Source organism: Centropristis striata, chromosome 8 (assembly GCF_030273125.1).
Source record: "Centropristis striata isolate RG_2023a ecotype Rhode Island chromosome 8, C.striata_1.0, whole genome shotgun sequence".
NCBI classification, from domain to species: domain Eukaryota; kingdom Metazoa; phylum Chordata; class Actinopteri; order Perciformes; family Serranidae; genus Centropristis; species Centropristis striata.
In genome coordinates, this window is record NC_081524.1 from 5,218,674 (window position 1) to 5,230,792 (window position 12,119).

Genomic DNA, 12,119 nt, shown 5'->3' on the forward strand with positions numbered 1-12,119 from the left:
GTGCTTGTGTTAACCAACATTACTTTTACACCTTCAAATATGCAGCATGTGGATAGATGGCTCCTTTTTTCATGTTAAAATCATAGAATAGAATAATGTTTTCTTTTTGCTTCCAAGTTGATGTCAGAATATAATGGAAAATAAAATGTCTCAAAAAGTTGATTTCAAATGTACTTCTATGACTCACTGAAATGTATTAGTAGTGTACTGAAATATACGACCTGTAGATCAGATTTATCACCAAAACTGAGGCAGTCACTGATCTCACTTTTGCAAAGTAGGGAACTGAAATAACCACATAATTTGGAAAATTTCTGTTTTACTTTATTTGCCACTTTATGGTGCAAAAAAGACACAAAATCATTAGAAAAAGACACATAATTACCAAAAAAGACAAAATTACAAAAAAAAGACACAAAATTACCAAAAAAAGACACAAAATTACCCAAAAAAGACAAAATTACCAAAAAAGACACAAAATTACTAATATATATATATATATATATATATATATATATATTAAAAAAGGCACACAATTACCAAAAAAAGACACAAAATTACAAAAAAGACACAAAATTACTAAAAAAAAGACACAAAATTACTAAAAAAAAAAAAAGAAAAAATATATTTTTTTAAAAGGCACAAAATTACCAAAAAAAGGACACAAAATCTCACTGACTCACTGAAATGTATTTGTAGTGTACTGAAATATATGACCTGTAGATTAGATTTATCTTCACAAAACTGAGGCAGTCACTGATCTCACTTTTGCAAGGTTCCCTACCTTGCAACCTTGAAATAACCACATCATTTGGAAAATTTCTGTTTTACATTATTTGCCACTTTATGGTGCAACTCAACGCTGAATCACAGAATTACAGAGAACTGTTGCTGCTGCAGGCTGTGGCTGAAATACGGCCTCCGGCCTCAGAAGAACTGGTAGTTTTCCATCAGCTATCAAAGACAGAATGCATCATTGATCAAACTGATAAATAACTCAGTGTTGTGATTGCATAATCTCTAATACTAAGCACTCGCAATATACAATGTTTTTGGTTATTTTTGCACTGGCCAACACTGTTCAGTTTCTTTAAGAGTTTACATTTGATTGGTTTGAAGTCACGTGTGTACGGAGATAAGGATTTTAAATAGAAACCACAAACCTGCTGCAATAAATAAGACATTTCAGAAGCTTCTAATGCTTCATACGTGTTAACTGTGAGAAAGGTGAAAGGCTGTATAAGTCAACTTATACTTTATATATATATATATATATATATATATATATATATATATATTTTGTCCGAAAACCAAGATGATCTTACTAAAATGCGATCCAGTACTTCAACCTGAACTATTCTGCTCTATAAAGTCTAACTGCAGTAACTACATTTTTGATCCGAATTGAGTTTTAACTAAAAATGAACTCCTTGATGTCTGTTTTATCTTGTGACAAGTTTTAGATTTCAATTTTGCTTTATTTCAGAAAAATAATTATATAAAAACTGCAGTAACCACAAAAATCCAACTCGAAACCAAGCATTAATTGCACTTACCACAGTCTGCTTTGGATATATATACTAATTTAAACATTGATAAAAAATGATAGAAATTTTAAGTTTATTTGAAGGGGAAATTATGATCTAGATAGTGATGAAGTAAAAAAGTGAGATAAAATGATATTAAGACTAAAATATAACATTACTTTATAATATTAAGTCTAAAACACACACATCTTTGAATAGAGCTGTTAAACACTTTTAAATACACTTAAAACAAAACAAAATATAAAAGCTGAAAGAAAACAACAACATTGTAGTTACTGCACTCTGTTTTTCTTTACTATGAGATCCTTTTACAGCAAATCCAGAGTGCAGTTACTATGTTTTTGGGGTCAAAGGTCAAATAAATCCTCATGATTTTTAAGGATAAAAATTACATCATCAGTACACGTAGAATAAAGTGTCATATCACTAACCTACCTATAACCCATTTAGCTGACCAGTAAAACACATTAAAAAACTTTAAAGCAGTTTTTCTTAGTTTTACCCTTTGTTTAGTTACTGCAGTTAGACTTTGTAGCGAAGTATAGCGTCAATAATTATTGTTAACCCTCTGGAGTCTCCAAAAGCGCCAAAGCATGGCTTCTTTCTCACATCCAGATGTAAAAACAAAGCAGACCAAAATAAGACACAGAAAGACAGAAAATGACTTAAAAAAAGACACAAAATGACAAAAAATACACATGATAACTAAAAAAGACACAACAGATGCAAAATGACCAAAAAAGACACAAAAAGACACAAATCACCAAAAAAAGACACAAAATGAACAAAAAATACACAGAATTACCAAAAAAGACACAAAATTATTTTTAAAAAGACACAATTATTAAAAACAGATGCAAAATTATTAAAAAAGACACAAATTGATTAAAAAAGACACAAAATTATTTTAAAAAAGACACAAAATTACCAAAAAAGACACAAAATTATTAAAAAAAGACACAAATTGATTAAAAAAAGACACAATTATTTTTAAAAAGTCACAAAATTATTTAAAAATAAGACACAAAATTACCAAAAAAGACACAGAATTACCAAAAAGATACAAATAACCAAAAAAAGACACCACAAAAAGACTTACAAAGACACAGGATTCAAAAATGAACAAAATAGCCCTATAAGACTCCATAGAGTTCATGTCAGTATGCTGAATAACTAAACACAGATTGCAGACATAGAACCATCTCTACTTGCTGACTGCTCATTTTCATGTGGAAGAGTGACTAATGCAGCTCTGTGTGCAGGCAACAAGGACATTTATAACATTAGATTCCCTCAGGAGTTTTTATTTAACAGAAACTACAACGTTTTTGCAGCTGCATGTAGCTTTGTGCTAGCTTTGTACCACTTGAGTAAAAACTTCCTTTGCTTTTGCAAACTGCAGTGGTGACATAGTGTGTTGGTTAAGCTGTGAGACCACAAGGATGTGATGCATCTGGTGTAAACAATTCTCACAACTGCATCAATTCTCTGAACTTTGTTGATCTCATGTGAGATTGTAAAACCATTTTATTGGAAACCAAAGATATGATAGTTTTAATTTGATAGTGCAGAAATATTTAAGCTTTTGTGTAGCTTTCTGTCTAATTTTGCACATTTTGTTAGTTTTTTTGTCATTTTATGTATTTTTTTAGTCATTTTGTGTCATTTCTTTTTCATTTTGTGTCTTTTTATGGTCATTTTGTGTCTTTTTTCAGTCATTTTGTGTCTTTTTTAGGTAATTTTGTGTCTTTTTGTGTCTTTTTTTGGTCATTTTGTGTCTTTTTTCAGTCATTTTGTGTCTTTTTTAAGTAATTTTGTGTCTTTTTGTGTCTTTTTTTGGTCATTTTGTGTCTTTTTTCAGTCATTTTGTGTCTTTTTTAAGTAATTTTGTGTCTTTTTGTGTCTTTTTTTGGTCATTTTGTGTCTTTTTTCAGTCATTTTGTGTCTTTTTTAAGTAATTTTGTGTCTTTTTGTGTCTTTTTTTGGTCATTTTGTGTCTTTTTTTGGTCATTTTGTGTCTTTTTTCAGTCATTTTGTGTCTTTTTTAAGTAATTTTGTGTCATTTTGTGTCTTTTTCTGAGATTGTAAAACCATTTTATTGGAAACCAAAGATATGATAGTTTTAATTTGATAGTGCAGAAATATTTAAGCGTTTGTGTAGCTTTCTGTCTAATTTTGCACATTTTGTCTTTTTTAGTCATTTTGTGTCTTTTTTTTTGATCATTTTGTGTCTTTTTTCAGTCATTTTGTGTCTTTTTTTAAGTAATTTTGTGTCTTTTTTAAAGTAATTTTGTGTCTTTATTTAGTCATTTTGTGTCTTTTTTTAGTCATTTTCAATTCTCTGAACTTTGTTGATCTCATGAGATTGTAAAACCATTTTATTGGAAACCAAACATATGATAGTTTTAATTTGATAGTGCAGAAATATTTAAGCGTTTGTGTAGCTTTCTGTCTAATTTTGCACATTTTGTCTTTTTTAGTCATTTTGTGTCTTTTTTTTTGATCATTTTGTGTCTTTTTATGGTCATTTTGTGTCTTTTTTCAGTCATTTTGTGTCTTTTTTAAGTAATTTTGTGTCTTTTTGTGTCTTTTTTAAAGTAATTTTGTGTCTTTTTGTGTCATTTTGTGTCTTTTTTTAGTCATTTTCAATTCTCTGAACTTTGTTGATCTCGTGAGATTGTAAAACCATTTTATTGGAAACCAAATATATGATAGTTTTAAATTGATAGTACATAAATATGTAAGCGTTTGTGTAGCTTTCTGTCTAATTTTGCACAGTTTGTTTTGAAGAGTTGCAGCTAAGAAGGGAAAAAACGCCTATAAATATACATGCTTTATGAGACTTTTTGTATAAAGTTTTATTATATTTAAATGTAACCTTTTTATATGTTCATATTTGCATCCTATGTTTACACTGTCAAGTTCCAAAACAGTTCATTGAGCATATTTGTGGGGTTTTTTGTAGTAAATAGCATCATTTTTCAACTCAGATTTCATGATTTTTGGGCTCAATGTGTTGATAAAGTAGGTTAAACCCACCAGCAGACTCAAAGCAGAGCAGCAGTTCTCGTTAATAGTCTTGTTAGTTTGTCAGCGAATCACCACAGATCTTTGTCATCGTCACAAACAGCAGTTTGGCAAACCAGCATTTCACAGCTCGAGCTCGTCAGTTTCCTGTGTGGTGTGCAGCTTGTCGCTTCGATCTGGAGGAGTCACACTCACAGAGTTTTCTGGTAAGTGACACCTTTTTTCCCCTCTCGCAGTAGATTTACTTAAAAATGCATTATTAATTCATTTAAACTGGTATTGCTTATGCACTAAATTTGCATTTTTTATATATGTTTTGTTCTTTAAAAGTTGTTTATTCACAATGAACTTATTTTTTGACAGCACTGACACAGCATAGCAAAGGCTGTCACATGTTCCTTTTTACTGGAGATTAAGTAACTCTTAAGCCTTTTTTATATTATAGTTTAACCCTCTGGAGTCTACAGAAGAGCCAAAGCATGGCTTCTTCATCACATCCAGACGTGAAAACAAAGCAGACCAAAATAGGCACAAAATGACTTAAAAAAAGACACAAAATGACCAAAAAAGGCACAAAATCAGAAGACAGAATAACCAACAATAACAAAAAACCCCACAGAAGACACAAAATGACAAAAAAAAACGACACAAAATAACTAAAAAAAGACACAACAACAGACACAAAATTACAAAAACGACACAAAAAACGACACAAAATAGACACAAAAAGGCACAAATGACCAAAAAAGACACAAAATGACTTACAAAGACACGAAAAGACATGAAAAGGATTTTAAAAAGGGACAAATAGCCCTTTAAGACTCCATAGGGTTAAATCCATGTGTCATGGTAAAACCAGCCATGTTTAACCCTTAATAGGGCACTCATGGAAATACTTGCAAATTCGAAATTTCAACCCTAGAGAATATTGGAGGATATTACATACTGACAGAATGTGTAAAAAGAAAGAAAAAAGAGAAAAAGTTTATGAGATTAAAGTGGTGAATCTGCGAGAAAAAAGTTGTTTTTTTCACATTTTTCTTGTAAATCTGCGACTTTTTTCTTGTAGATTTGCCACTTTAATCTAGTAAATTTGCAACTTTTTTCTCGAAATATTATTTTAAATATCTGCTGAAGTTACCAAATATAGTTCTTTGCCTGATAAAGGGTTAACTATGATCTGTGTCACAATAAAAAACTTTAATATACCATGCTTTTATCTAACAATGCCCAATAGACTATACACAGAAAAGGGTTCAGAAAGGGGAAACCTCTCAAAAAAGAGAAATTGCATTATGTAAATGTTTGTTAAATTATTCAAATGAAAACATTTTTCAAGTCATGTCTTGTCAAGTTTGATACACAATTCTAAAAAAAAAAAAATTCTGACCAACATTAGTAGCTTGTAACATTGTAACACTGACTGTGTTGTAAAAAAAAAAAAGTATATTTCTGACTAAAAAAACATGCAAAACAACCACAAACCAAAGTTCTCAAAGCCTTAAAACAAGTGTGTCTTGTTTTAAGGAATAATTTAACTCCTGAAACGTTTATTGATACATTACATGCTTTGCAGGGAAATGATGAATGCTGATTGAACTGTAGAGTGTGAAAAACACATGGCTTCTTTCTGTCTGAGAGTGATTCTCCAATGGAGGACACCAGAACATATTTTACTTATACTTTTAAATTATTCTATACCTATAACTATGACATTTTCTACTCTGGAAATGAATAGAATCACATGTAAGTGTACCTGAAAAACATGTTAAAACAATTGTGGCACATAGAAAGATTGAGTTAGGTCATTTTTTCAGCAGCAACAAACTGCACTTTGCTCTCTTCTACAATCTATAATCTACAATCTATAATCTACAATCTACAATCATTTAGCAGACGCTTTTATGCAAAGTGCAAACATGCAACACAAGCATGGATTCATTTAAGAAATAACACAAGAATAAGGAAGAATAAGTGGAATATATTATGTTGAGTCCAAAAAATGATGCACTGATGCAGTAGTAGCTCTTTGCTATGCTTTGGCTTAGACTGAAGCAACATGCTAGTTTGTAACATTGTAACACTGACTGTGTGTAAAAAAAGTATATTTCTCACTAAAAATATGATGCAAAACAACCACAAACATTCTCAAAGCCTAAAAAGAAGTGTCTTGTTTAAGGAATTTTGTCATTTTGTGTCTTTTTTGGTCATTTTGTGTCTTTTTTTTTAGTCATTTTGTGTCTTTTTTGTTCATTTTGTGTCTTTTTTTAGTCATTTTGTGTCTTTTTTTGGTCATTTTATGTCTTTTTTCAGTCATTTTGTGTCTTTTTTTTTAGTCATTTAGTGTCTTTTTGTGTCTTTTTTTGGTCATTTTGTCTTTTTTTTGTCATTTTATGTCTTTTTTCAGTCATTTTATGTCTTTTTTTGGTCATTTTATGTCTTTTTTCAGTCATTTTGTGTCTTTTTTGGTCATTTTGTGTCTTTTTTTAGTAATTTTGTGTCTTTTTTTGGTTGTTTTGTGTCTTTTTTAGTCATTTTGTGTCTTTTTTATGCTTTGGCTTAGACTGAAGCAACATGCTAGTTTGTAACATTGTAACACTGACTGTGTGTAAAAAAAGTATATTTCTCACTAAAAATATGATGCAAAACAACCACAAACATTCTCAAAGCCTAAAAAGAAGTGTCTTGTTTAAGGAATTTTGTCATTTTGTGTCTTTTTTGGTCATTTTGTGTCTTTTTTTTTAGTCATTTTGTGTCTTTTTTGTTCATTTTGTGTCTTTTTTTAGTCATTTTGTGTCTTTTTTTGGTCATTTTATGTCTTTTTTCAGTCATTTTGTGTCTTTTTTTTTAGTCATTTAGTGTCTTTTTGTGTCTTTTTTTGGTCATTTTGTCTTTTTTTTGTCATTTTATGTCTTTTTTCAGTCATTTTATGTCTTTTTTTGGTCATTTTATGTCTTTTTTCAGTCATTTTGTGTCTTTTTTGGTCATTTTGTGTCTTTTTTTAGTAATTTTGTGTCTTTTTTTGGTTGTTTTGTGTCTTTTTTAGTCATTTTGTGTCTTTTTTATGCTTTGGCTTAGACTGAAGCAACATGCTAGTTTGTAACATTGGAACACTGACTGTGTTGTAAAAAAAACTATATTTCTGACTAAAAAAACTATGCAAAACAACCACAAACGTTCTCAAAGCCTAAAAACAAGTGTCTTCTTTGTGTGTGTGTGTCTCTTCCACTGCTAACTGCTAACAGCTATTTTTTTCCCTTTTAGGTAACCAAATAAAAAGCAACAAACAGATCCAGTAATCCAAAATGTCAAACCCAGTGGTGACCCACCAACCAGGAGCAGGAGGCTATGGCACCAATGTTCAGACAGGAGAGTGGAGCACGGGCCTGTGCTCCTGCTGCAGCGACTGGTTTGTCTGTAAGTACCATTCAAGATGCTTAAATTATCATTATTCAATTTTATACATACACTGAAAAAAATTGAAGTAACATTTACTTAAAAAAAAAAGCTAGGCACACAAGTAAATTGAAGTTTCACTGATGTCCCTCAATTACATTTTACTTGGAAATATCAACTAATCAAGCCAATGAACTGGTTTATTAGTGAATATTACTTGGAAGGAATCATTCAATTTAGATACAAAACTGAGGATACAAAATAACAAACAATCACTAAGTCATGCACTACATGAAAAACTGATATTTCAAAGTAAAAGCACAGAATTCATATTTCTTTGTAGAATTTATATAGACGATTGAAATAATAATTACAGCGCCAAAAAAAAACATTTTTTTTCCAGTGTAGAGACTTTTTTTTAGATATTAACCCTTTGGAGTTTTGGTCTATTTTATCCCTGTTTGACTCCTTTTTATTCTGCCTGTTTAAACCAAGGTTTACCATGCTATAATGGTATATATTTTTTCCAGCATAACTTCACCTATATGACCTGATCATTATTGGTTCACTTTGACTTACTGGATCAACATTATGAACCCAAAAGAAACAAAAAACAAACAAAAAAAACATTGTAAAGTTTTGAATATCAAGTTTTTGTTACTTTCAGAACACAATCATGAAGAATGAATGAATGAATGAGTATAGATGTTGGTTCCAAATCTTACATTTAACTCAATGGAGTCTTAGGCTATTTTGTCCATTTTTGAATCCTTTTCATGTCTTTTTTTTTTAGTAATTTTGTGTCTTTTTATGTCATTTTGTGTCTTTTTTTGTAATTTTGTGTCTTTTTTTGGTCGTTTTGTGTCTTTTTTGGCAATTTTGTGTCTTTTTTTAGTCATTTTGTGTCTTTTTTGGTAATTTTGTGTCTTTTTTTTAAATTTTATGTCTTTTTTTTGTAATTTTGTGTCTTTTTTTGGTCGTTTTGTGTCTTTTTTGGTAATTTTGTGTCTTTTTTTAGTCATTTTGTGTCTTTTTTTAGTCATTTTGTGTCTTTTTTGGTAATTTTGTGTCTTTTTTTTCAATTTTATGTCTTTTTTTGTAATTTTGTGTCTTTTTGTGTCTTTTTTAGTCATTTTGTGTCTTTTTTGGTCATTTTGTGTCTTTTTTAGTCCTTTAGTCCAACATAAAATGTGATTTTGAATCTTTTTTTTAACTTTCAAAACACTATCATGCTCAATAAAGAATTTTAAATGTGTGTGAACAAAGGTTGCAAATCTAACATAAGAGGGTTCCATCCAGTTCTATCATTTGATACTAAATATATTTGAGCTTGTCTCCAGTTTTACTTGGTATATCATCATCAAACTGAAACTGGCCTCATGGAGTTTACAGCCAGAACTTTAGAGGTAAATTTACAGTAGGGCTCCACGCTGCTTTGTTTTCTAGTCTGGATGGAGGCAACAAGTCTGGATTATTTGGAGCTTTTGGACACTCCACAGGGTTAAAGAGGTAAAATGAGGAGCACATCTAGTTCTATATTTTTATGCTAAATATATTTGACCTTATCTCCGGTTTTACTTTCTCTATCATCATCAAACACAAATTGGCCTCATGGAGTTTGAAGCAGAACTTTAGAGGGAGGCTGAAGGCAGGAAACATAGTTTTACAGCAGGATGTTATGAAGAAGTAATGTGCTCGTGTGTAATTTTGTTGACTTCAGATATTAACAATGAAACTCTTGTTTGGTGCAGGTGCTCTTGGTTGCTGCTGTCCACCTGTATTGGGCTGCTACACAGCAAGCAAGTATGGAGAAACCTGCTGCCTGGGTTGTATACCAGGAGGAGCAACAGCCATAAGAACTCATATGAGACTGACCTATGGTATTCAGGTGAGGACTCATTTAATTATTGTTTATTTCAAACTCTAAAGAAAAGCCTTGCTTGTGTTTTAGGTTGTGCTGTACAAAGCAAAAGTGTTAATTCAACTCACAGAGTGTTAAATTTAACACTTTTTCTGAGTTGATATAGTTCTCACGGATTCTGAGTCAAATATGTCACAAGTAGTTTTATTAAAACCGTTTATTTAAGTGAACATAAATACTGTATAACAACAGGAGTAGCTTCTTCTTTTTTAAAAATTTTTAATCAAAGCTCCATAAAGTGCACATTTAAATAATAAAATATCTTCTATGAAATAAAATAGGCCAATCTGTTTCTGAAATAAATATATTTATATGAGAAAAGAATAACGTTACAAAGTAACTAAATATGACAAAGGGCAGCATTTATATATAAAGAAAGAAAAAAAATTACCTATAACTAAACTATATTGATATATGCGATATGGTCTAATTCCATATCTATATTAAAAATATAGTTATGGAATGTTATTTCAACTCACAGAGTGTTACATTTAACACTTTTTGTGAGTTTATATAGTTCTCATGGATTCTGAGTTAAAATTACACTATGAAAAGTGTTAATATTTAACCCTTTAATCGTGTTAAATATTTGGCACCCTTGGTGTTGTTTAATGACACCACATAAGTGCACTTTTAACTCCAAATCGTGTTTTTCTCTTTCACTGTTAGTGTTCATTTTTAACATACATTGAGTTACTTTGACACATTAAAAAAATAAGTAGATTCTATCTCAAACATTTTTATATTAAAGTTACTTAAACAACTGCCTCAAAATCACGGATGCATTTATATTTAATACATTTTATCAAATATATTAAGTAAAATGTACAACTGTAAGTTGTACTAACTTATAATTTTACATTGTAATAACTTGTAATCCTTACTTCTGCTAACTTCTGCAATGTGCTGAATTGGCACAATTGTAACGCTGCTATGAAATGTCAGCTAATGTTGTGACCACAATTTTGAGTTAGCATTGATACGCTAATGGCTACTCTGGTAGCTGTAACAAGCAGCGCCGCTAGCATCAGTTAGCAGCTAGCATCAGTTAGCCGTCCCTTGTTTTGAACCCCAACTTAAAGATATAAGTAACAACAACTCACAAACTTGTTTTTGAGCAGACAACTGGCTTCCTTTGTTGTGCTAACTTACATTATTGCCCTAAATGTCAGTAATTTATATTTCCAAGTTTTACCAACTTAAATCACTGTTTTAGGCCAAAAAATACAAGTTGGCTTTTTTGCAGTGAAGTGAATCTAACTCTAAGAGCTTTTTGATCACTACAAGTGTTAAAACAACTCCAAAATCAACACTCACCAACTCAAAATTATTAACACTGAAAAAGCAACACTACAGAATTTGCTGTGTAAGTCGGATTGAGGAAAACTGACTTGTTTTTCGATAGCTTGGCTCTTATGAAAGACAGATTTCATAAAAATAGGAAACGCTGGGTGTTTCCTGCAATGCAGCAATTGAGAAACCTGAACTGCAGTACATTTCCTCATCAAGGGTTTTTTGTCTTTTTTTCTGATTTTGTTGCAATCTCTCCACCACAGGGAACAATAACCAACGATGCCTTGATGACCTTTTTCTGCGGATTTTGTGAAATATGCAGGATGGCTCGAGAAATCCGCATCAGGAATGGAGAAACTTCAACTTAAGAAGACATAAAGGATTCAGGCCCGCTATACACAGTATTGTCTTGTTGTTCATGATATCCAGCTATTATTGAAATAATTTTTTTATTCCTGTAATTGTTTATTCCTATCTTTCATGCAGGCAACAAATAAGGGGCAGCTAATGAAATATGCCATTCAGAGTATTAAATATAATTTTGTTTTTTTATTTGTAGCGTTAAACCTTTCTAACAGCGTGATTAAGTGCTAGCACTTATCTGAATTACTGTAAATAAACTGCATTGTTTAATCACTCACACCATGATTAATTGCATATGGACATGGGCCATTTTGTACTACACTGTGAATACATTTTGCAATAATTTTTTATTTGTTTTTGGTTGTTTTGGTTTATGGGATTTAAGGGTTTTAGCAAAGACATTGGTCCCATTTAATAATTAAATTTCAAATGTTTTAATTTGTTATATGCACAGCAATTACAGTGACGCAGTAATGCTCTGATAAAACATGGCTTATATGTGTAAAAATTGAATAAAATATTATATATAAAAATTATTAAAATGTGGTGGATAAAATAGATATATAATATTG

The 12,119-nt window shown here is 30.7% G+C and overlaps 1 protein-coding gene across 1 annotated transcript; it reads left to right on the forward strand.

The window, feature by feature from the left end:
• Window positions 1–4,731: 4,731 nt before the first annotated feature.
• On the forward strand, window positions 4,732–12,074 carry LOC131975799 (cornifelin homolog). Its single transcript, XM_059338567.1, has 4 exons — window positions 4,732–4,780; window positions 7,839–7,991; window positions 9,722–9,858; window positions 11,448–12,074. The coding sequence occupies exons 2-4, from the start codon at window positions 7,880–7,882 to the stop codon at window positions 11,550–11,552; spliced, it is 354 nt and encodes a 117-aa protein (XP_059194550.1). The 5' UTR covers window positions 4,732–4,780; window positions 7,839–7,879; the 3' UTR covers window positions 11,553–12,074.
• The last annotated feature ends 45 nt before the right edge of the window (window positions 12,075–12,119 follow it).

Coding starts and splice junctions, on each gene's coding strand:
- LOC131975799 (XM_059338567.1), top strand. CDS start 7,880: ATGTCAAACCCAGTGGTGACCCACCAACCAGGAGCAGGAGGCTATGGC. Junction 7,992..9,721: donor CTGCAGCGACTGGTTTGTCT/GTAAGTACCATT, acceptor TGTTTGGTGCAG/GTGCTCTTGGTTGCTGCTGT. Junction 9,859..11,447: donor GACTGACCTATGGTATTCAG/GTGAGGACTCAT, acceptor TCTCCACCACAG/GGAACAATAACCAACGATGC.